We start from the raw sequence: 26,560 nt of genomic DNA, 5'->3' as shown, positions 1-26,560 counted from the left end.
AAAGAGGATGGTGAAGCAGATTTGGTGGAAATGGCATTGGAAGTAAACTAAATCAATTCAGAGAATGATAGCGCAGTTGAAAATTCTGAAGTTCCAAATTTTATGCTAAACAGCATATGGGAAGGAATAAACTTAGCTGAGCAATTAGAACCTTATTTTTTGAATGCAGATCCTTCTACTGAAAGGAGCACAAAGTTCAAACATTTAGCTTCATATCAAGAAATTTACAAAGATCTATCAAGCAAAAAGCAAACAAACCCAGATTACTGATTTTTTAAAGAGTGCAGAAGAATGTTCAGAAGGTGAGGATATTCTGCAACAGACAAAACATTCTCATTTGATTGTGCTTAGCAGTGATAAAGACTAAGAAAATTAAATGGACGTACATTATCTGATATGTTTGTTTGTTTTTGGATTTTAGGAGCATTAGCAACTAAGGCCATATTGCTCCGGGATATGCGGTGGTCATTCTCTGACCTTTCCGCATCCTCCGTATTTGGTGGTGACGGGCTCGAACCCCGGTCTAATCAAGAAGCGTGTGCTACGCACTGCTGCTCCTTCCCACCTGGCTACGGAGGCGCCATTATCTGATATCTATATAATATCGGTGTTTAGATACACCATAGATAACTCTTAATAAACTACAAAGTAGTTGTTGTAGGCATCATTTGCTCTTTCTCATATTGTGCTCTGCCTTCACGACGAGAAAGAGCAAATGATGCCTACAACAACTACTTTGTAGTTTATTAAGAGTTATCTATGGTGTATCTAAACACCGATATTATATAGATACCAAACTCTTAAAGTATTATGCCTTGTGCATTTATTTATTTTAAATATTGACATCTACACCTCTTGGCATCTCTCATATTGTGTGATCAACTTCACAACTGGGTCGTCATGTCTGCATTACCAGGGTACCTGCCCACCCACTGATGATCGGCCAATAGCCGTGAAACAGTGCTGTCTGGGTGGTGGTACTCAACTGAGAATAAGTAACAATAGTCTTCTCTATTAGTGAAGAGTTACTTATTCGAAGTAGTGCAACATCATGGCAACTCGTCGTGAAGGCAGAGCACAATATGAGAAAGAGCAAATGATGCCTACAACAACTACTTTGTAGTTTATTAAGAGTTATCTATGGTGTATCTAAACACCGATATTATATAGATACCAAACTCTTAAAGTATTATGCCTTGTGCATTTATTTATTTTAAATATTATCTGATATACATGTATCACAGTTTGTAAGATAAGATGTTTGTTCAGTTATTACTATTTTAAGTTACTACTATTATAAAAATAAAGTTAAAATATTAAGTTATTACTATTATAAAAATTAAGTTTCCAATAGTTATAAAAAAAATTATGTATTTTTGTTAGCTTTTGGAACGTAGCCCCCCTTTTTGTACTGGTTCTTAGTCCCGTATAACACGGTTTTGCATTGCACAAGATTTTGTAGGAACCAATCTACCGTGTTATACGAGGGTTACCTGTATTTGAAATTGGTTGTTCATTTAGTTACCAAAACTTCAGTACTGTATATCTTTCAATAGAGATACAATAGAGACATAATTTTGGTATTTTTTCGGAATCAGCAGATCAATTCCCTTTAGAATTTGCAACTCTTGCACCAGAAGTACAAAAAAATTATTTATTTTTTTTGGTCAATGTTATTAGAGGAGGATGGACAGGTGATGTGGAGTTTTTTTTTTTTGGCTGATGCTGTTATAAGCTTGTTCCTTGTATCATTTTCCACTACTAATATATTGAACTTCTGTATTTCAGACTAAAGTAAATGTTCTTGTAATGGAAAATGCATTCAAGACTCAGGACTATTATGGTAAAATAAGGTCTGTAGTTCCAGAACTAGATGAAGCAACACCAGGAAAACTAAGGTGTTCTAGGTATGTATGATTATTATAAATTCGTTGAATAAATAGGTGCATTTAGTTATATTGTTTCATATTTTATAGTATATTTATCATGATTGGAATACACAATACGAAATTTTCACGATGCCAGCTAACTCATCACAGAAATTTTCGTTATCAACTAGTTTGTTCAGTAGTTCATTTGTTCCTGAACTATTACAACTATAATTATTTTACTTTAGCTAAACAGTTTTTGTGACATATGGGACAGGTGATGCAGCTGCATGATGGCTTTGAGCTCAGGGGAGGAAAGAGACTAAAAGGACTGCAACTTGTGATGATATACCACTGGACATAAGATCTTAGAGTAACCCCCCCCACAAAGCTAATGTGTTCAGTATAATGATTCTGGTCTTCCCATGAGGAGAAGTAATTCCTTATACAGGTGTGCAAGGAGAAACATAACAGTTTCAGGCTGAAAGGATGAACCATTCAAAATTCATAGATGGTCAGATGGCTGGCATGACATCCTTCTCCTGGTATATGGTATATGCTTCTCTCGTCTACGCTGTCTTTAAACCTTACATACATGCTTGTAAATATGACAAAATGTCTTAACAAAATGTTGACAAATTCTTAACAAGATCTTGACAAAATGTTTTAACTTTTTTTGCCTTCTGGTCTGCTTCTTTCTTTCCTTCTTTTTCAGAAATTTTCTTGTAACACTCCCTGCAACATTTCCTAACTTTCCTTGCTTGACTTCCATTTTACAAAAAGTATGAATTCTGCCAGGTGTCTTTGTTACTTTTGTAGTAGTCTTGCTATTCAATAAACTGTATATTATACTTTCTTGGAATTGGAGGACGGATAGACGATTATTAGCCCCAAATTTACTCTGTACTACCCATGCATTGACTAGCATGGTACCAAAGATGATCTCCATTGCAGCTTTTTTATACCATTTTATGAGTGGCGCCTCCGTAGCCAGGTGGGAAGGAGCAGCAGTGCGTAGCACACGCTTCTTGATTAGACCGGGGTTCGAGCCCGTCACCACCAAATACGGAGGATGCGGAAAGGTCAGGGAATGACCACCGCATATCCCGGAGCAATATGGCCTTAGTTGCTAATGCTCCTAAAAACGAAATAACAAACAAACAAACAAACCATTTTATGATTGATTCACAGGCTACTGTAATATGATGCCATTTGCTCAGATATATCCACTCCCATCTTGCTTGATTGTAGCTGATAATAACATCGGGTTTCTTGATTTTTTTATCCCTTTCTATTGTTCTTTTCTGTCTCAATAATTTTACGCTCATGAGTTTTGCATGTTGTTAGCATAGTTACTGGTTTTTTATCGATCCATTTCATGATTTTCACTCCTTTGTTATTCTCAAGAGTGATTATGTCTCCCCATTTCATTTTTTCCCCTGTAATATTCCTTGGTATTCCTTTTTGATTGCTTCTTAGAGTTCCACAGAGAAAGATTTTCTTTTCTAATAACTCTTGCGCTACAGGAAAACTGGTGTAAAAATTATTTGAATAAAGAACATGTCCTTGTTTGAGCAGTTACATTGAGACAGCATGGGAATGTCCTTTACTTCCACTGAATCACTCTTTCCGGTGTAAATAGAGATTTCATGAGTATATCCCTCGGGCAAACATAATTTATAAAATTTGATCCCATATTTATGAGATTTGTTAGGGATATACTGGCGAAAGAGTAGCCTTCCATGCCAAGGGATCAAACGTTCATCAATGACCAACTTTTTTCCTGGCTTTAACACACTTTGGAAATTCCTATTGGCTTTATCTAATAAAATTCCAATTTTGTTGAGATGGTCTTGTCCATTGGCAGTTTCATTGTCAGAAAAATGCCAACATTTCAGCAGATCTAGGAAACGATCTCTACTCATAGATTTCCTAATGATATTATTTGAGTATAAATCTTTTTTTGACCAGTGTAATCTTATATCTGGGACATGAACAATTCCCATTATCAATAATATTCCAAGAAATTTTTCCATTTCCGGTTCAGTGGTTGGTCTCCAATCAGTAATATACGAACACTCTTTTTGAGTGTTCGTATATTACTAGCTGCTGATGACAAACAGTACTGTGCATATCTATTGGTTTCAGTCACCATCATCTCAAGGATGTCGTTGGTTAGAAACAGTATGTATATGTGGTAAGGTTGGTTCAAATCAACATCAACAAGGATTTAAGCATCTTTATTATACTCATTAATTGAAATTTTAGTTTTTCCTACCTCTTGCCAAGTAACATCTTCAGACTTAGATGCATTGGAGATTACTTGAGAATTTGGTTCATTATTTTCATCACTGATTTCATGATATTCATCACTTTCATCAGATTCTTCTGAGGTTTGGATCTTTTCCTCACCATCACTGTAATTGGAATGTATGTCTAAATCATCTAATTCTGACCTGTCATTGGATTCATCACTAAAGAAATATTGTGGCTTCTCTTTAGTCTGCAAGTCCAACTCTGTTCGGCGCCTCCATAGTCAGATGGGCAGGAGGTGCAGTGTATAGCACACACTTCTTGATTAGACAGGGGTTCAAGACCGTGACTACCAAATATGGAGGATGCAGAAAGGTCAGGAAATGACCATCACATATCGCCAGAGCAATATGGCCTTAGTTGTTAATGCTCCTAAAAACCAAATAACAACAACAAAAACAACCAACTCTGTTCTCGATGTTCCTGGAAGATTTTCATCATGTTTTTTGCACCTTTTTCTTTCAAAAGAGGTACATTCAGTGGTGAGCTATAGTGAGCTCACATGGGCTCGCAAGAGCCCATTGTTATTTTTTTTTAAAAATTGCAAGCCCATTGTTGAGATGATCATTTATTTTACAAATGAAATCCTGAATGCAATTATTGAGTATCCAGAGCCGAAACTATGGTGGGGTGAGTAGGGTCCCTATCCCCAGCATTTTAATGGTGCAATCAACCAATTTATGTATTTTAAAATTGCTTTATTTTTGATTTAATTACAGTCAGTCCTCTGTTTAACGAACTTCTTTTTAGCAAATTTTTTTTAATTCCCCCTTGTAATTTTCATTTAAAATAGTTTCTGTTGAACGAAGAAAATTTCCATATAACAAACAGATTACGAGAGACAACTTTGTATGCATTATTCTCACCTCTGGCCTTTAGGCAATTTAGGTAATTAAAAAGCACGAATTAAGGATGAAAAGGATTACTGTTCCACAACATTAGTAGTGTCCCTAAAACCTATGCAGTCACATACCAAGAAGTTGCGCTAGTCAATATGCTTTCCATATCTAGTCAGAGGATTAAAAAGATTGTGACACGGATAATAGCCTCTGGTCAACCTGTGTTGTGGTTCCCCTTTACTCCGACAAACTGGCATATGTTTTTTGGAGAAGTGAGTGAGCCATGCTTTCCAGTAAATTTCTCTGTCTATGTTTACATGGTCACAGTAGCTGAATATCCGTGTGATTCTGACATTTTGCGCTGTATTCAAAGAACGAGTGAGAGTAAAATGTTCAACGTAGAGAGGGGGGGATTGAGGCAACTAAGATATAAACTTTCTGATCGGTGAACTTATTGACCTGCGGCCACTGGTCAAATCATTCAATTCAGACATTATGGAGATATTGGAAACATGGTGTCACTCAGATATAAGGAATTCAGAATTTGAATATGAAGATTACAATGTGTAGAGAAAGGAAAGGAGAGGAAAGGGAGATAAGTTATGCTCTTAGTTAAAAAGCACAAATTCTAAGGCTTTGCATCCAGTTGACATCGGTGTTCACTGCAATATCGAGTCAGTTTTGGTGCACTACAAGAACTGGGAAAACAAAAATGAGAGTAGGAGTGTGTTATAAACCTAATGACTGTGATGAATATAATGAACAACTGTACAGAAAAATAGAGTTAACCAGTAAATCACGATACCTTGTAATGCGAGAGATTTTAACTTTTTTGATATTAGCATTAGCAAAGGCACATGATGCAAGAAAGCAAGCTTATATAACATCAGCCAAAAAAAAAAAAACCCTTATTTCACCCATCCACTCGCTCCAAATGTTTGTCAAGTTCTGCCTTGAATCTATTCAAGCCATCAATTTCCACAACGACAGATGGAAGTTTGTTCTGGCAATCAATCACCTGCTGGCTAAAGGCAAACTTCTGCACATCTATCCTACAACCGTCTTTCCTCAATTTGAATTTATACCCTCTCAGGCGATTATTCTGAGCGAGAGGAAGAATCCCATCCGCATTGAGCATGCTCAAACCATTCAAGGCTTTATACACCTCAATCAGATCACCTCGAAGGTGTCTAGTCCCCAGACTCTGTAATTTGCAAAACTTAAGCCTTTCTTCATAAGAACAACCCTTTGTTCCATTCACTAATCTTGTTGCCCTTCTCTGTACTCGTTCCAACAGCTCTACATCCTTCTTAAAATGAGGCCTCCAGACCTGTATACAGTACACAAGATGTGGCCTGACCATTACCTTATACAAGGGGATAAACACCTCCTTATCATGCTAGAAAAATTCCTGTATATCATTAACAAGACACCATGAGCTACCCTTACAGACTGTCTGCACTGCTCAGGGAAACTTCATATCTGCCTGCACAATTACCCCCAGATCCGTTTCATTCTCTATCACTGTCAGTGTGGTACCACAGAGTTGATAAGTTACTCTGAGATTACTGCTTCCCATATGTAGTACTTTACATTTGTCAATGTTAAACTTCATTTGCCACCTCTCTGCCCATCTGCTCAACTTTTCTAGATACTGTTGCAGCAGTGTACTGTCATTAGTGTCGTTAACAACTCTGCCAACCTTCGTATCGTCTGCAAACTTGGACATTAAGCCTGATATACAATTATCGATATCATTTATAAATACAGAAAACAACAATGGACCCAACATTGAACCCTGAGGGACTCCACTAATAACATTAGTCCACGAAGAGCAGTTTCCATTGATTACCACTCAACCATCCCTTTATCCATAGCAGCAATATGCCTCCAATGCCACACTGCTCCAATTTGTGCAGTAGTCTTCAATGTGCAACAGTATCAAAGGCTTTTCTAAGATCCAAATATATGATTATCAAAGTTATTCTTTGCATCCAGTTCCTTTGTGATTACATCATAGTATCCAATCAAATTAGTCAGACAAGACTTCCTCTTAACAAACCCATGCTGTGTCCGAGCTATAACTGAAGTCTTGTCTAGATGATCCTGCAATGCTTCTTTAACCTGTGCTTCCATTAATTTCCCTGGAAGAGAAGTTAAACTAACAGGTCTGTAATTACCTGTGTCTCCCTTTGATCCTCCTTTGTGGATTGGATTGGGGTCACATTTGCACATCTCCAGTCCATGGGTCCAGAACCATTGATATCAAGTGGACCAATCTGATTCATCCCCGTCCTTCTAGAATTTACATAAGTAAAGAACTCTTTGCTGTTTTTCTTTGCATCCTTTGCCAAAGATTTTTCGTAATCTGACTTCACCTGTCTAACCTCCTTTGTAACTTGGTTACAGACCAGCTTATATCTGTCACAGGCGTCTGTGTTACATGTTAATTTATATGTATCCCATGCATTTTTCTTCTCTGTCACATGTCTAATTAGTTCATCTGACACCCATTTAGGCCTAAATCTTGAACAATATTTCTTTGTTGGTATGAAAAGCCTAGTAGCTTCCAAGATTAATTCTTTGAATGCTTCCCATTTTGAATTTTCTGTTGGTAACATCATCAGTTGGTTCCACCATATAGAATTTAAATACTGTCTTAGACCACAGTAATCACCATTTACAAAAGCAAAATTCCTTCCCTTTTCCCTTGATGGTAGCTACCTCTTTGAGTAAATCCCACTTCAGTACACTGTGATCACTGCCACCTAGTGGTTCCTTTATCTGCAGATTCTTAATGCATGAAGAATCACTACTGATAATCAGATCAAGAGTATTACTCCCTCTGACTGGAACTGGAGGGTTAGTCATGCACACAGTAGTAGTGCTGTTATGAATCTATCAGAGCATCCTGAATCTATTCAAAACCTTAAACACCTCAATCAGATCATCTCGCAGATATCCCTATTCTTCAGATACTGCAATTTACAGAACTGAAGCCTGTCTTGGTAAAACCATCCTTTTTGTTCCCTTCACCAATCTTGTTGCCCTTCTCTGTACCCAGGAGTTTGAGCAGATATACATCTTTCCTAAAGTGAGGCCTCCAGACCTGTACGATATACTCAAGGTGCAGCCAAACCATTGCCTTATATAATTGGATAATCACTTCCTTATCCCTGCTAGTAAAGTTCTTGAGTATCATAGACAAAAACCCATTATCTGTCCTGGTAACCCGTCTTCAATGCTCTGAAAACTTCATATCTTGCTACACAGTTACTCTCAGGTCTTTTTCATTTTCCGCAACCCTTAATGTAGTACCACACAGTTGGTGTTTTAATCCAGGATTACTGACAAATGCAAGATATTGCATATATTGCAGTCAAAGTTTAACATTGACAAATGCAATATCTTGCATTTGTCAATGTTAAACTTTAACTGCCATTTCTCAAACCATCTGCCTAAATTTTTCTAGATTTTGTTGCAGCAACATACCTTAATTACTGTCATTAACCACCCTGCTAACCTTTGTATCACCTGCAAACTTAGACATTAAGCCTGATATATCTTCGATATCAATATTATTAAGGATAAACAATGGGTCCAGTGAACCCTGAGGAACTCAACTAATAACATTAGTCTATGAAGGGTAGTGTTTGTTAATAACTATGTTTTTTCTCACTTGACTATCCCTTTATCCATAACAGTAACTTGTACCTAATGCCACACCTGCTCCAATTTGTACAGCAGTCTTTTATGTGCAACAGTATCAAAAGCTTTCTTGAAATCCAAGTATATGCTATCAAAATGATTTTTTACACCCAGTTCCTTTTGTTACTGCATCATAATACCACATCAGATTGGTCAGATAAGATTACCCTTCAATGAATCCAGTTGGTGATATCATAAGATGGTCCCACTGTATAGTATTTATAAATTGTCTGATATCACTGTAGTCATCCTTACAAAAGCAAAAGCCCTTCCTTTTACTCCTGACAGTAGTTACATAGTAGTAGTGACTGGCAAATAATGCAAGAAAGAAAGCTTATATAGTATCAGCTGAAAAGAAAAAAAAAACACTACACACCTCTCCCATCCATACCTTCCAAGAATTTGTCTAGTTCTTCCTTGAATTTTTTCATATCATCCACTTCCACAACAACAGGCAGAAGCCTGTTCCAACAATCAACCACTTGCTGGCTGAAGACAAACTTTCTCACATCTATCCAGCACCCATCCTTCCTCAACTGGGCACCTCTGTAGCCAGGTGGGAAGGAGCAGCAGTGCGTAGCACACGCTTCTTGATTAGACCGGGGTTCGAGCCCGTCACCACCAAATGCAGAGGATGCGGAAAGGTCAGGGAATGACCACCGCATATCCCGGAGCAATATGGCCTTAGTTGCTAATGCTCCTAAAAACCAAATAACAAACAAACAAACAAACAAACCTTCCTCAACTTAAACTTATGCCCCCCCCCTTATGTGTGTAGTCTCAGCAAGAGGAAGAATACCATTCACATTCAGCTTACTCAATCCAGTTAAGGCCTTAAACACCTCAATCAGATCACTCCGCAGGTGCCTAGTCTCCAGACTAGGCACCTGCGGAGGTAAAAGCACGCTTTTGTTCCTTTCACCAATTGGGTTGCCCTTGTCTGCACCCTTTCAGTCTTTAAGTAAATCCCACATCAGCACACTGCAATTACTGCCACCCACAGGTCTTTTACCTGCAGATTCTTAATGCACGAAGAATTGCTGTGAATAATCAGATCAAGGGTATTGTTTCCTCTCGTTGTAGAAAAGTCATTCCATAATAAATCCACAAAAGTCTTGCTAGCGTGTGAGCGACCAACCGTCAATTTCCAAACAATATCTGGAAAGTTAAAAACAGCATTATAAGACATCCCGATTTACTGGCCCACTGTCTTTCTCTGTATAGTTGTTTGTTAAGCTCATCACAGTCATTGAGCAAAGAGCACTTAAATTTATTTAGGCCATCTTCCATCTTTTGTTGCGGAAGTTGATAGTCTAAATAAATTTAAGGCTGAGCTGGACAGGTATTTGGAATGAACGGAGGGTGAAATCGGAACTTTTTTTTTTTTTTTTTTGGCTGATGCTGCATAAGCTTGCTTTCTTGCATCGTATGCCTCTACTAATGCTAATGCTAAAAAATGCTAACACCATTCTACTCTCATTTTTGTTTTCCCAGTACATTTTATATGCTTCTTAACTAAGAGCATAACCCCTGTTCCTGTCCTGTCTGTCCCTTCTGTACACATTGTACTTTCCATATTCAAATTCTGAATCCCTTATATCTGAGTGACTATGTCTCTGATAACCCCACAAAGTCTGCACATTTGATGACTTGACCAGTACTTCAAATTCATAAAATTTATTTACTATGCACTTAGCATTAATGTACATAGAAGTATAAATGCAACTGGTTTTACTCATAGTAACCTTAACACAGCCCATATATTTGCTTTTTCCATGATGATCCACAACAGTGCTTGAAAATCTCCATTTTAGGTTTATGAATGAACCTAAAATGTGATTTTCATGACTCTCATTTCAGGTCACGATTGGAAGGTTGGGAAACTCTGCTCTCTGCTAAAAATACAAAAAAAGGATGATAACCAAAATTTAATATTTCAGACTTAAACACAAATATATGATTGTTTTAATGACTTATTTTAGTCTAGAGTCAAGCACTCATTGAAACTAAAAAGAATTGAATTTATTAATACAACTGGTTTTACTCATAGTAAAATGAATTATTGTTTCATGGTTTTCATTGACAACATCTAAACTTATCTACACACTAGTTTTCATACTGTTTTGTCCATTATAGTTTGTTATGCTATAATATAAATTAATTTATGAATTAATCTAAAGAAGTTAAATGTAAAAAAATAATAATAAATTTTTTATTTCATTCTTATTAGGTATCCACATTTAACTACTGTGATTATGTTATCTGAAAAAAAACCGTAAGTAAGAATACGTTTTTTTGTTTTGTATTTTATTTCTGCTTCTACAGGAACTCTCCGACTTATGTAAGGGTTGCGTTACGTAGAACACTACGTAAATCGATTTTATGTAAGTTGGAATTTCCCCATGCTTGTGCAGCACTTGCAACTGTGCTTGCTGAATTGATTAATTCAAAAAATAAATGTTCGACGAACATGTAAATAGGATTATTTATTGTATTTATTAAATTTTTTATCTCATGCACAGGAAAAATTACAAAATCATGCAATTTAAAAAAATTCAAAATTATAAAAAAAGAGAGGAGACAGGCATAACATCAGTTAGTTTTACCTCTCGAGCATCATTGCCAAAATCGACATCTTCAACTGATAAGCAAGGTGCTGTGGAGGTTGAGGGTTGTGGAGATTTAGAAGGGGTCGGCCGCTCAACCTTATGAAAGAACATGTTAATGAATGACTGGATGGTGGCTTTTTTCTTTTCATCATAGATTTCTTTGTAGCAAGCAAGCAAGCATATCATTCACCCCTCTGTTAACTTTTAAGACTCATTCGCTATCAGGATCCATCTACTCAAACCTTGCCATTGCCGATGCAATTTCACAAAATGCCACTGCCATCTCTCTGGTGATGAAGCGTCTCGGCTCCTCATTTGGTTCATCTCGAGCTTTGTCAGCAATCTCTGCTTACTATCTCTGCCTGCAAGTAAATAAGTTCTTCGTTAGATAATTCCTTCTCTTCTTCCTCTTCCCCGTCTTTGGCATCAACCTCCAATTAAAGTAGCTCTGCAACCTTTACAATCTTATCTGTAACCTCTTCATAAGATTCATCTTTTTCAAATCCTTTGAAGCCTTTTACGTGCTGTGGGCATATTTTCTTCCATGTGCCATTTAAACAACTTTTAGTAATTTCCACCCAGGCCTTATTAATGTTTAAGATGGCATGGTAAATATTGTAAGATTTCCAAAAGTCTCTTAACATAAAATTTTTCTCATCGTCTACTGCAGACAATGCCTGAGCAAATGTTGTGCGTAAATAGTATGCTTTTAAATTTAAAATAACACCCATAGGTTGGATGAGTGAAGTCGTGTTTGCAGTAGAAATATGACTCTCACGTCCGAATTGAAATCATCTAGATGCGTAGGATGTCCAGGAGCATTATCTAATAGATGCAAAATCTTGAAAGGAACATCATTGTCTTTATAATATTTTTCAACCTCTGGAATGAAGCAGCATTTAAACCAATCCTCAAAGAGAGATATTGTTATCCATGCTCTCTGGTTCAATCAGAAATGCATGGGTATTATTATTATTATAAGCCATATGGTGCAAGGAAGCTTGAGGCTTATGCTGCACCAGCCAAAAAAAAAAAAAAAAAAAAATTCCCATGTTACCCTGAGAGAGAGAGAAAGAGAGAGTCAGAAGTAGAAGGGAATCACCAAGAAGGCAAGAAAAGAAGAATGATGATATCCAGCTCAGGACCCTGGGTTTGGCAAGCCCATACTCACCAGATGTGAGCCCCTGAGGCAATAGGGTGGCTTTATTGAGTCCCATAAATGCACAAGGATTTCCAGATTGGTACACAAGCAGTGGATTTAATCTGTATTTCTCCTGCTGCATTAGCCCCAAGCAAGAGCATGACCCTATCTTTTGAAGCCTTGAAACCTGGCATTGTCTTTTCCTCTTTGGAAATATATATGTTAGATCCGGCATTTTTTTCCAATACAGAGCAGTCTCTTCAATGTTAAAAATTTGCTGCGTTGAATAGCCGCCTTCAATAATTTTTTCCAACACATCACAAAATTTCTCTGCAGAATTGGCACTGCTGATTTCACCGCATACTTTAACGTTGTGAAAACCAGCATGATGCTTGAACCTTTTAAACCACCCGTTTCTTGCCATGAACTTGGGTTGGGGTTCGCCGTACTTATCCTTAATAACTTTATAAGTACTTGTTGCTTTTGCTTGAACGGTCTTTAGACTCAGGGGCACTCGCTTCTGAATCTGATTTTTGATCCATATTATTAACAGCTGTTCCATCTTCGATATGGTGCCTGAACACTGTTTTGCGATCACTGTTGATCTTAAGTGTGTTGATCCTTTGACATGTTCTTTTCTACGCGCACTGTCCTTTAAAATAGTATTCACTGTTGAAGCAGCGAGATCTAATTCCTTTGCAATAGATGGCAAACTTTGTTCTGCTTCATACTTCTTAATCATTTTCATTTTAATTTCTAAATCAATTTTATTTTGTTTCCTGGCACACTCAGCACTTGCACTTTTCATTGGTCACTTTTCCTTCATCATTGTAATATGTAAATAGGAATGAAGAGAAGTTTCTGAAAATTTGTTTTTTGTATGATTGAAGATTTCAGTGAAGGGGAACACATTTCACCATAATGGGATAAAAACTCACACAATTGCAGTTATCAGTATTATCGCAGATGCAATAAGATCGAGTTTACTACCCATTTATAATTAGATGCACTGACATAAAAGCCAAATAAACCGGAAAGTGCAAATTGTTTTTATTGTTTTATGGTCATGACCTCCAGAAACAAGCTTTAGAAAAATATCACAAAGACGTTCAAAATTGATTCTTATAATGGGAACATATGATAACGATGAAAGGGAAGTGCAATTTCCATTATAAATATGATCTTTTTAGAGAAATAAATAGCTTAGTAAATATAGCGAAATTTTCGACTTCCAAGGACTTGGAACGAATTACAAAAAAAAACAACAACAAAAAAAAAACATGTTATTGGGTTCACATTACAATATTTTTACAATACCTCCCTTTATTCCTACGGGATGCAAAATACATTTCCATGATTTAAGTTTGCACCGTCCAGCAAAAACTTATGTAAAGTTGAATTTCCATAAATCGAGTATTACGTAAGTCGGGGAGTTCCCGTACTTCATTTAATATGAATTTTATAACAATAAAGAGATGTCATATTATAAAAAAAATTCTGTTTATACTCTTGTACAACCATATAGACCAGAGAAGTTAAAATCTAGTCATTTTACAAAAATATTATTATTAAGTATATTTTGTAGTCACAATATATTAGAACCTATTAGAAAGACTTTGGGGATGGTCAGAAAAGTGGCAGCTATGCTTTAATTCAGCAAATTGGAAGGTCTTACGCCTGGGGAACAGCAACCCCTAAATAACTTGTACACCTGGTGGAGTTGAACTAAAGTTAATAGTGGAAGAAAGGAATTTGGCAGTTACGATACGGTCAGACTCGAAGTTCTCTGAGCATTGTAGACAGGTTGCAAGGAAGGCCCACGATGTCGTATCAGTGATTTATTGAACATTTGCCAGTAGAGATAAGGATGTCATAATCCCATTATATAAGGATGTCATAATCCCATTATATAAGGGTGTCATAATCCCATTATATAAAGCTATTGTTAGACCACACTTGGAATACTGTGTTCAAGTATGGAGACTGCACCTAAAAAAGACATTGTTCTTCTTGAAAGGGCCCAGAGATGGGTAACTCTCCTGGTGAGATTGGCAAAAGGGGAAGACTTCAAATATGTGGGTTACACAGCTTGGAAATTAGGCACCACAGAGGTGACTTGATTGAGGTATTTAAGGCTCTCAGAGGCAAAAGTAAAATGAATGAGGATAATTTTCACGGTTATAAATGATTCTAGAACTAGGGGCCAAAAATTGGAGTTACTGGGAGAGTTGTTTAGACTGGATTGCAGGAAGTTTTATTTTAGCCAGCGAGTTATAGATTACTGGAATAAGTTACCTACATAGGTGGTTGAGGCTGATAGTTTAGGGAAATTCAAAGGTCAGCTGGATCGTTAGTTATCTAATAGAGTTGGGAAATGCATAGGTTGTCTATTTCCTTTTCTTTTATTATTTATTAATTATTTATTTTATTTTATTTTATTATTATTATTTTTTTACTCAGGTTTTTTTTTTTGGCTGGTGCAGCATAATGCCTCTCAGTTGTGTCAGGATGCAATTCTATGCTGTATGTTTTGGTTTTATAGAGTGCTTAGAAGCTTTAATCTTTGGTAATAAAGTGAAAGGATCTTATTACAGGTGTCCCTTACTTATGTGAGTTAGAGATTCGAATTTTAATTTATACATGAATTTTTTTTTTAGGAATACATTTTGAAATATGTAAAGCATTTTTCATATACAAAACTAAGGGCAAAAATATGCAAAACTAAGGGATAATAAGAATGACGATAGTGAAATTATAGTAGTCTTATAATACCGTGACAAACTGACTAAAAAAATTGAATGGCAGATGCCTAAAAAACGGTACTCACCTTGTATAAATCTGCAATAAATTTATTGGTAAATGGTGGCTGAATTTAGTTTGGAAGAAGCATTAAAAAGAACTAAGGCAGAGAATGGGGTAAAAATATTTTTAAACAAATTTTAAAATGAGCGCAAGGAAGTAGAAGTGCAGATCTCCAATCCTTGGTTGTCATAAAAAGGTTGAAGGACGCGAATGAAAGAATGAAATAAAAGAGAAGACCGGTGGTGCCAATAGTCATTGCGAGAGACTTTTGTTAAATGAACCATCATCAGTTGGCAAATGGAAGAGAAGTGAGCACGTGTTGTATTTAAAGTTGGTCTATACTCTCGTGATGCTCTTTTTGACACGTGGGAACTTTAGCTGCGAGAGGTTCCAAGCCGGTGAGGGGTTGAAGGGAAGTTTTGCGTTAATATTATTTAGATCGGAATGGTGTCTGTACCATTCGATGGTGAGGGCTTCATCTCGAAGAATTCTGTAGCTCGATCTAAGTTTAATAATAGTGATGGCAGAGTCAATAAGGGGGGGTGTGGTTGTGGTTTTGAGCATGGGTTGTTAACTCAGTGCAGGATTGACTTGTCCTGAAACTGTTGAAGTGGTAGTATGCGCGGGTGTTGGAAGTTGTGGAGGAACCGAATTTGGTGGTAGTGCTGCCGATGTAACAGGTGTCGCAGTTTGGTTGGCATTTTATGAGATATATTATATTATTGAGATCATTGATGGGATACTTGTATGTTTCTTTATAAGAATTAAATAGGGAACCTAGTTTATTATAAGTAGAGAAACATTTCACTACATTTCACTTCACATCATCCCTTTAGTACCAAAAAAGCCGTCCTATACAACCAAATCTACAATGCTATCAAATTCAGCTCTACACAAAACGATCTACACAATGAACTTCAATACCTTACTGATAAATTCATAGCCAGAAGCTATCCTCCTCAACTCATCCAACACACAATATCCACCGTTAAAAACAACATTAATAACCCCATCAGACACAGTAACAAGACAAATACTGGCATAGTTCTCCCTTACCATAGTGAACTCGTAGCACAATTCTGACGTACATTCAAAGACACCGACATCTCCCTCACTTTCTCTACTTATAATAAACTAGGTTCCCTATTTAATTCTTATAAAGAAACAAACAAGTATCCCATCAATGATCTCGATAATATAATATATCTCATAAAATGCCAACCAAACTGCGACACCTGTTACATCGGCAGCACTACCACCAAATTCGGTTCCTCCACAACTTCCAACACCCGCGCATACTACCACTTCAACAGTTTCAGGACAAGTCAATCCTGCACTGAGTTAACAACCCATGCTCAAAACCACAACCACACCCCCCCTTATTGACTCTGCCATCACTATTATTAAACTTAGATCGAGCTACAGAATTCTTCGAGATGAAGCCCTCACCATCGAATGGTACCGACACCATTCCGATCTCAATATTATTAACGCAAAACTTCCCTTCAACCCCTCACCGGCTTGGAACCTCTCGCAGCTAAAGTTCCCACGTGTCAAAAAGAGCATCACGAGAGTATAGACCAACTTTAAATACAACACGCGCTCACTTCTCTTCCATTTGCCAACTGATGGCGGTTCATTTAACGAAAGTCTCTCACAACGACTATTGGCACCACCGGTCTTCTCTTTTATTTCATTCTTTCATTCGCGTCCTTCAACCTTTTTATGACAACCAAGGATTGGAGATCTGCACTTCTACTTCCTTGCGTTCATTTTAAAATTTGTTTAAAAATATTTTTACCCCATTCTCTGCCTTCGTTCTTTTTAATGCTTCTTCCAAACTAAATTCAGCCACCATTTACCAATAAATTTATTGCAGATTTATACAAGGTGAGTACCGTTTTTTAGGCATTTGCCATTCAATTTTTTTAGGGATAATAAGAAGTGCTGAAATGGTTGATTTGATTTTTTGATTTGGATTTTATTGGCGCATTAGCAACTAAGGCTATAATGCGCCAAGACCAAGTCCAGTGTTAAAATGGACAAAAATTGAAAAGCTCTCACATTTGTCAACAGTAATTAAAGAGAAACCTTACTCAAAAGATAAATAGCATTTGTGATGCTGATATCACTTGAGATGAAGAATGGAAACATTTATGAGAATTTTAGTGGCAGTTGCAAAAGAGGCATGTGAGGAAAATGCAGAGACAGGAAGTTGATCATGCTATGATAAACCAAAGCTAGAGCACTTATAGAAAAGAAAAAATATTATGGGAAAATTTCTGGAAAATAAATTTAATAAATCCTTTTTTGGAATATAAAGAAATGTAGAAGAGGGCTAAGATGAAAGAGTAAAAGAAAAATGAAAGCGCACTGCAGAAGAGGTCAATGGACACTGCTCTTCATGGACTAATGTTATTAGTGGAGTCCTTCAGGATTCAGTGTTGGGTCCATTGTCGTTTTCTGTATTTAAAAATGATATTCATGATGGTATATCAGGCTTAATGTCTAAGTTTGCAGACGATATGTAGGTTGGCAGGGTTGTTAATGACACTAATGACAGCACACTGCTGCAACAGGATCTGGAAAAGTTGAGCAGATGGGCTGAGAGGTGGCAAATGAAGTTTAACATTGACAAATGTAAAGTACTACATATGGGAAGCAGTAATTCCAGAGTAATGTATCAATTCTGTGGTACCACACTGACAGTGATAGAGAATGAAAAGAACCTGGGAGTAATTGTGCAGGCAGATATGAAGTTTTCTGGGCAGTGCAGACGGTCTGCAAGAGTAGCTCACGGTGTCTTGTTAATGATATACAGGAATTTTTCTAGCAGGGATAAGGAGGTGATTATTCCCTTGTATAAGGCAATGGTCAGGCCATACCTTGAGTACTGTATACAGGTCTGGAGGCCTCATTTTAAGAAGAATGTAGGGTTGCTCTTACGAAGAAAGGCTTAAATTTTGCAAATTACAGTGTCTGAAGACTAGGCACCTGCGATGTGATCTGATTGAGGTGTATAAAGCCTTGAATGGTTTGAGCATGCTCAATGCAGATGGGATTCTTCCTCTTGCTCAGAATAATCGCCTCAGAGGGCATAAATTCAGATTGTTTGTTTGTTTGTTATTTGGTTTTTAGGAGCATTAGCAACTAAGGCCATATTGCTCCGGGGTATGCGGTGGTCATTCCCGGACCTTTCCGCATCCTCCGTATTTGGTGGTTATGGGCTCGAACCCTGGTCTAATCAAGAAGCGTGTGCGACGCACTGCTGCTCCTTCCCACCTGGCCACGGAGGCGCCAAATTCAGATTGAGGAAAGACGGTTGTAGGATAGATGTGCGGAAGTTTGCCTTTAGCCAGCGGGTCGTTGATTGGTGGAACAAACTTCCATCTGTTGTTGTAGAAGTTGATAGCTTAAATAGATTCAAGACAGAACTTGACAAACATTTGAAGCGAGTGAGGCCAGGTGGGAAGGAGCAGCAGTGCGTAGCACACGCTTTTTGATTAGACCGGGGTTCGAGCCCATCACCACCAAATACGGAGGATGCGGAAAGGTCAGGGAATGACCACCGCATATCCAGGAGCAATATGGCCTTAGTTGCTAATACTCCTAAAAACCAAATAACAAATAACAATGGAGCGAGTGGATGGGTGAAATAAGGGTTTTTTTTTTTTTTTTTGGCTGATGCTACATAAGCTTGCTGTTTTGCATCATGTGCCTTTGCTAATGCTAAAGAGGCTAAAGAAAAATAAGTATCAGAAAGGTGAAAAATGTTTTGGTGTCTAGTTAAAAATCTCAGAATGAGAGAAAACTATAAAGCAAAAAAGGGTGAGTGTGAAGTTAGCCATTACCATTAGTACAGGCATATGATGCAAGAAAGCAAGCTTATACAGCATCAGCCAAAAAAAAAAAAAAAAAACCCTTCCCATTTCACCCATCCATTAACTTCAAATGTTTGTCTAATTCTGCCTTGAATTTATTTAAGCTGTCAACTTCTTCAACGACAGATGGAAGTTTGTTCCAGCAATCAACCACACACTGGCTAAAGGCAAACTGCTGCATATCTATTCTACAACTGTCTTTCCTTGATTTGAATTTATGTCCCCTCAGGCAATTAATCTGGGCAAGAGAGAGAATCCCATCAGCATTAAGTTTTCTCAAACCATTCAAAGCCTTATACAGCTCAATCAGATCACCTCGCAATTGCCTAGTCACGAGACATTGTAATTTGCAAATCTTAAGCTTTTCTTCATAAGAGCAGCCTTTTTTCCATTCACTAATCTTGTTGCCCTTCCTTCTCTGTACTCGTTCCAGCAAATCTACATCCTTCCTAAAATGAGGCCCTCCAGACCTGTATACAGTATCCAAGGTGTGGCCTGACCATTGCCTTATACAAGGGGATAAACAACTCCTTATCCCTGCTAGAAAAATTCCTGTATATCATTGACAAGACACCATGAGCTACTCTTGCAGACTGTCTGCACTGCTCAGAAAACTTCATATCTGACGGCACAATTATCTCCCTTGTTCTTTTAATTCTCTACCACCTTGAGTGTAGTACCCTACAGTTGTCCAAGTTTGCAGACGATACGAAGGTTGGCAGGGTTGTTAATGGCACTAACTATAGCACACTGCTGCAACAGGATCTGGAAAAGTTGAGATTCAAGGTTACTGCTACCCATATGCAGTACCTTAGATTTATCAATGTTAAACTTCAGCTGCCACCTCTTCTCAGCTCATCTGCTCAACATTCGTCGATCCTTTTGCAGTGGCACTTTGTCATTAATGTCATTAACAACACTGCCAACCTTAGTATCGTCTGCAAACTTGGACATTAAGCCTGATATACCATCATCAATATCATTTATAAATACAGAAAACAACACTGAACCCTGAGGGACTCCCCTAATAACATTAGTCTACTAAGAGCAGTTTTCATTGATTACCACTTCTTCTCCATGTCTTCTCCCATTCAACCATCCCTTTATCCATAACAACAATATGCCTTCAATGCCACACTGCTCCAGTTTGTTCAGCAGTCTTCCATTTGCAACAGTATCAAAGGCTTTTCTAAGACCCAAATATATGATATCGAAGTTATTCTTTGCATCCAGTTCCTTTTTGACTACATCATAGTATCCAATCAGATTAGTCAGACAAGACTTCCCCTTAACAAACCCATGCTGTGTCTGAGCTATAACTGAAGTCTTGTCTAGATGATGCTGCAGTGCCTCTTTAACCAGTGCCTCCATTAATTTCCCCAGAACAGAAGTTAAACTAACAGGTCTGTAATTACTTGTGTCACCCTTTGATCCTCCTTTGTGAATTGGAGTTAGATTTGCACATCTCCAGTGCATAGGTATCTCCCCCAAGACCAAGGAAGCTCTCATAATTATGGCTAAGGGTTTGCTTACTTCCTTTGCCACCTCTTTTAATATAACCGGATAGACCCATCCTACCCAGGTGCCTTTTTTTATATTTATCTTCAACAATTTCTCCTCCACTTTGCTCTCAGTTATTAAAAAAATCAATGAATTCACAACCATAGTTTAATACACCTCTGGTATTCCAATCCCTGAATAATTCCTCATGTGTAAATGTAGATGCAAAATACTCATTCGATTTTTAGCTACCTGAGCAGGATCATCAACATTTGAACCATCGATATCAATTGGATCAATCTGAATCATCCCCTTCCTTCTTGAATTTACATAAGTAAAGAACTCATTGCTGTTTTTCTTTGCGAACATTGCCAAAGATTTCTCGTAATCTGCCTTTGCCTGCCTAACCTCCTTTGTGACTTGAGATTACAGACCAGCTTATATCTTCCATAGGTTTCTGTGTCATCTGTTAATTTGTATGTATTCCATGCATTTTTCTTCTCTCCCACAAGTCTCATTAGTTCATCTGACATCCATTTAGGTCTAAACCTTGAACAATATTTCTTGGTTGGTATGAATAGCTTCGTAGCTTCCAATATGATTCATGATAGCTGGAACAGGACCAGGATATGTCTGCCAGGGGCAAAGATTGATGATGTTGTAGAGCAGATATCTTTTAAGGGCACAAAAGGTGATATTGTTGTGCACGTTAGCACTAATGATATTAAGAGTAGGAGATGGGCATAATTACTTAACAAGTACAGGTCACTGTTGAAAAAAACCCATTAATTAGGGTTGTATTGAAAGTGTCTGCAATTCTGCCCAGACAAGATAGGAAGGAATATATGATGAGAGCCTTGTCTGTCAATTTGGCCCTGGAGAGATTGTGCAAGACTCAAGGGTTAGAATTTTTCTCAGTCTGGTATGTGCTTGTTAACAGGAGAGCCTGCTTCTACAGGGATGGGATACATTTAAATAGAAAGGGTGCAGGAATATTTGCTGATGCGATCGAAGCAGTGTTAGGTGGGTCAGAAAACTGCTAGATTGTGGGGATGCACGGACTAATAGATTAACAGAAGCTTCTAGCAGAAGTGAAAATGATTCTTGCATCGTTTCTATTGGAATGAGCAGCAGCCTTAATTGTAGATCTTTAAGAGTACTTTTAATATCATTTTTGTTCTTAACATTTTCAAAAAGAGAATCTGTTATTCCTAAAAATGCGTCTTTGATGAATTGACCATCAGAAAATGGTTTGCATTTTTTTGCAAGAAGATGACTAACTGTAGCATCATTTAAAGTGAGTCATCTTCTTGCAAAAAAATGCAAACGATTTTCTGATGGTCAATTTATCAAAGACCCATTTTTAGGATTAACAGACTCTGCTTTAGATTGTAAATTAGGTGTCACGAAGAAATTTTGTTGTGCGAATCTGAATTTAAGTTCTTTTAATTTATTTTTTTCTGAGGTCACTATTAGGCTGAAAATCCGATTGGTATTTACCATGGAGTGTTGAAGTGCTTTTCTAAATTTGCTATTTTGGGTATAGGCACAGAAGCATTGCAACTGAAACAATAACATTTTTCTTTTATCATTACAAAAAAAGTATTCTAGTTTCCCACTCTTGATGAAAATGATATGCTTTATTCTTTTTCATAATATTTTAATAAGAATTCTACACAAACACTATACTCTCCACAAGGTAACTGCATGAATTTTTACAACAGCCCCTAGCTAGCTGTGCAGCAACAAGAGTAGTCACGTGCTTCAATGGATTTGTAATAAGCGTACACAGTGGGGCACATAATAATAACATTTAGATTTTGACTAATATATTTTTATATATATATTTAAAATTCGTCGTGATCGACTTGTTGGCCACCCCTGAGTTAGATGATTTTGTAATAACTGAGAGGAAAGTAGAGGAGGAGTTGTTGAAGATAAACATAAGAAAGGCACCTGGGGTGGATGTGATCTATCCAGTTATATTAAAGAAGACAGCAAAGGAAGTAAGCAAACCCTTAGTCATAATTATGAGAGCTTCCTTGGACTCAGAGGAAGTACCCATGGACTGGAGATGTGCAAATGTGACCCCAATTCACAAAGGAGGTTCAAAGGGCGACACAAGTAGTTATAGACCTGTTAGTTTAACTTCTGTTCCAGGGAAATTAATGGAGGCAATGGTTAAAGAAGCACTGCAGGATCATCTAGACAAGACTTCAGTTATAGCTCGGACACAGCATGGTTTTGTTAAGGGGAAGTCTTGTCTGACCAATTTGATTGGATACAATGATGTGGTCACAAAGCAACTGGATGCAGGGAATAACTTTGATATCATATATTTGGATCTTAGAATGGCTTTTGATACTGTTGCACATGGAAGACTGCTGCACAAATTGGAGCAGTGTGGTATTGGAGGCAAATTGCTGCTATGGATAAAGGGATGGTTGAGTGGGAGAAGACAGAGAGAGAAAATCAATGGACACTGCTCTTTGAGGACTAATGTTATTAGTGGAGTCCCTCAGGGTTTTCTGTATTTATAAATGATAGTGATGATGGTATATCAGGCTTAATGTCCAAGTTTTCAGGGTTGTTAATGACACTAATGACAGAATGCTGCTGCAACAGGATCTGGAAAAGATGAGCTGAGAGGTGGAAAATGAAGTTTAACATTGACAAATGTAAAGTACTACATATGGGAAGCAGTAACCCCAGAGCAACGTATCAACTCTGTGGTACTACACTGGCAGTGGTAGAGAATGAAAAGCACCTGAGGGTAATTGTGCAGGCAGATACGAAGTTCTCTGAGCAGTGCAGACGGGCTGCAAGAGTAGCTCATGGTGTCTTGTCAATGATATACAGGAATTTTTCTAGCAGGGATAAGGAGGTGATTATCCTCTTGTATAAAGCATTGGTCAGGCCACACCTTGAATACTGTATATGGGTTGGAGGCCTCATTTTAAGAAGTACGTAGAGCTGTTGGAATGAGTACAGAGAAGGGCAACAAGATTAGTGAATGGAACAAAGGGTTGCTCTTATGAAAATAGGCTTCAGTTTTGCAGAGTACAGTGTTTGGAGCTAGGCACGTGTGAGGTGATCTGCTTTAGGTGTATAAAGCCTTGAATGGTTTGAGCATGCTCAATGCTGAAGGGATTCTTCCTCTTGGTCAGAATAATCACCTGAGAGGCATAAATTCAAATTGAGGAAAGACAGTTGTAGGATAGATGTGCGGAAGTTTGCCTTTAGGCAGCGGATAGTTGATTGGTGGAACAGACTTCTATCTTTTGTTGTGGAAGTTGATAGCCTAAATAAATTGAAGGCTGAGCTGGATAGCTATTTGGAACGAACAGAGGGGTGAAATCGGAGCTTTTTTTGGTTTTTTTGGCTGATGCTGCATAAGCTGGCTTTCTTGCATCATATGCCTCTGCTAATGCTAATATTAATTCTTTGAATGCTTCCCATTTAGAATTTGCTGTTGGTAACATCTTCAGCTGGTCCCACTGTGTAGACTTTAAAAACTGTCTCAGACCACAGTAGTCACCTTTAGGAAAGCAAAAACCCTTCCCTTCTCCCCTTATGGTAGTTGCCTCTTTGAGTAAATACCACATCAGCACACTGTGATCACTGTCTTTTAGTGGCTCCTTTATCTGCAGATTCTTAATGCATGAAGAATCACTACTGATAACCAAATCAAGAGTATTACTCCCTCTGGTTGCCTCCGAAATATGCTGCTGTAGAAAACAATCTACTAAATCCACAAAAGCCTTGCTATTGACAAACCCACATGTTCCAGTCAATATCCGGGAAATTAAAATCCCCCATTATAAGAAATTCTGATTTACTGGCCCACTATTTCTCTGTACAGCTGTTCATTATACTCATCTGAGTCATTAGGCTTATATCACACTCCTACTTTGAATTTTGCTTTCCCAGTGCTTATGTCACACCAAACTGTCTCAACACTGCACTGTCCACCCATGTAAGCTGGATGCACTTCCTTAGATTTTTTGTGTTTGTTAACTAATAGCATTACCCCTCCTCCCTACCTATCCTGTCTATTCTTACTGTACACATTGTACTCCCCAAATTCCAATTCTGCATTCCTTATATCTGTGTGGCACCATGTCTCTGATATCCCAACAGTATCTGGCTTTGATGTTTTGACCAGCACCTCAATTTCATCGAATTTATTTACTACGCTCCTAGCATTAGTGTACATGCAAGTATACATGCATCTGTTCTTATTCTTAGCTATCCTAACACAGCTGATGTATTAACAGTACTTGTTCTGCAAATGACTCCCAGCAGTCTCTTAAAGTTAAAACAGAAGAGATGGATATTTTAGAAATATAGAGTAAATCTTTTGATGATTTGCTAAAAGACTTGAGGATATCTTGAAGAAGAGGAAAAGGTTAAAATGGAATAAATTTTAGATAATTTCTATTATTGGAGTAAAAGACATCATAAAAACTATGAAGTATGGTAAGGCAGCAGGTGTTGATAATGTTGGACCTGAATTGCTGAAAGCTAGAGGGATGTCATGATGGATACATCACATTAATCACATCTGATTTTAAAAGGTACAAATTCCAGGATTTTGGATCAAGGAATTACTTGTACTACAATATAAAAATGGGACTAAAGCTGAATGTGGCAATTAAATTGAAATTTCATTTTCACTGTGTACATAAAATCTATGACAGTATCTTAGAGAAAAAGAGGTAGAAATAATTTGAATGTGTATGAGCTGTCACTGTTTAGACCAAACATTGGATGCCAGGATTTAATATTTACACTAAGACAAATTATGGAAAATCATGGGAAAATAACAGGAACCTATATTTAATATTTGCTGATCTTGAAAATGTGTATGATAAAGTACCTAAAAATCTACTCTTTCAAATTTTGGAAAAATATGCATTAGAGATAATCTTTTAAAGGGGAATAAATAGTTTGTATGATAAAAGTTTGCAATATGGATTGAAAGGAACATTAGAAAAGGAAAAACTTGAGTGAGGCAGGTCTGCACCCTATTGCTACTGCTTTCTATAATATTCAAGTACCATTTAATCAAAGAATGTAAATTCTTGTATACTGTTACAATGATTTCCTTCTAGCCTTTGATTCAGCAAACAGTCAGTCATATTTTTTGTTCCAAAGCTCATTGTATGATCTTTCTTTGTAGAAAGTGTTGCTCAGATTTGTAAAATGTTGGTAGGACATTGTACTTCTTTAATAATTTTCAATAATTTTTAATGGATTTTAATTGAAGTTGATTAATTGATGAATGAGTGGAAGTTTCTCCACCTAGAAAGTGAAAATTAAGTGGAGCATAAAAGAATTAATCAGAATAAGTTTTTTTTTTTTTTCCTAAGTGAAAAATCTTTGGTTGGGAAAAAATAATCAACTTTTTATTATTAATTAAGACTGCATACAAAATATCTTGTAAAGGAAAAATAAGCTGAAAAAGAAACTGCTGAGAAGGCAACAGAAATGAAATAAATGAAAGCAAGCAGAATGGAAAATGAATTAGCATTAGTAGAGGCATATGTCAGTAATGAACACTTTTTTCAAGAAAAGGGTGAACAGAAAGTGGACATGGAAGAGTCCAAATGGATTAACAACTAATGAAATCGACTTCATCCTCACTAACAGAAGATATATTGTGAATGATGTTACCGTCCTGAATAAGGTAAATGTTGGAAGTGATCACAGAATGGTAAGATGTACACTTGATATAGATGTAGGAAAGGCAAAAACTGACTCGAGTAAATAATACAAAGGTCTTTGAAATAACAGAGGAGGAGAAAAAGCAGTATGTACTGGAACTTAAGAACAAGTTTGAGCTTCTGCAGACTGCTCAGGACCAAGATATCGACGAGGAATATTACAACTTTCTAAA

The 26,560-nt window shown here is 37.3% G+C and overlaps 1 protein-coding gene across 2 annotated transcripts in view; it reads left to right on the top strand.

The window, feature by feature from the left end:
• Nucleotides 1-26,560, top strand: part of LOC150079655 (medium-chain acyl-CoA ligase ACSF2, mitochondrial-like) — a 274,679-nt gene that overhangs the window by 82,507 nt on the left and 165,612 nt on the right. For both annotated transcript variants that reach the window (XM_090382450.1, XM_090382451.1), the window contains exons 5-6: nucleotides 1,789-1,907; nucleotides 10,959-11,003. In XM_090382450.1, coding sequence (XP_090238576.1) covers nucleotides 1,789-1,907; nucleotides 10,959-11,003 — 164 coding nt within the window. The remainder of the gene's footprint in view (nucleotides 1-1,788; nucleotides 1,908-10,958; nucleotides 11,004-26,560) is intronic.

Source organism: Mastigoproctus giganteus, chromosome 10 (assembly GCF_048544385.1).
Source record: "Mastigoproctus giganteus isolate SK-2022 chromosome 10, ASM4854438v1, whole genome shotgun sequence".
In the NCBI taxonomy this organism is placed as follows: Eukaryota; Metazoa; Arthropoda; class Arachnida; order Uropygi; family Thelyphonidae; genus Mastigoproctus; species Mastigoproctus giganteus.
The sequence above is the reverse complement of the archived record's forward strand: the minus strand, read 5'-3'. Positions and strand labels throughout refer to the sequence as shown.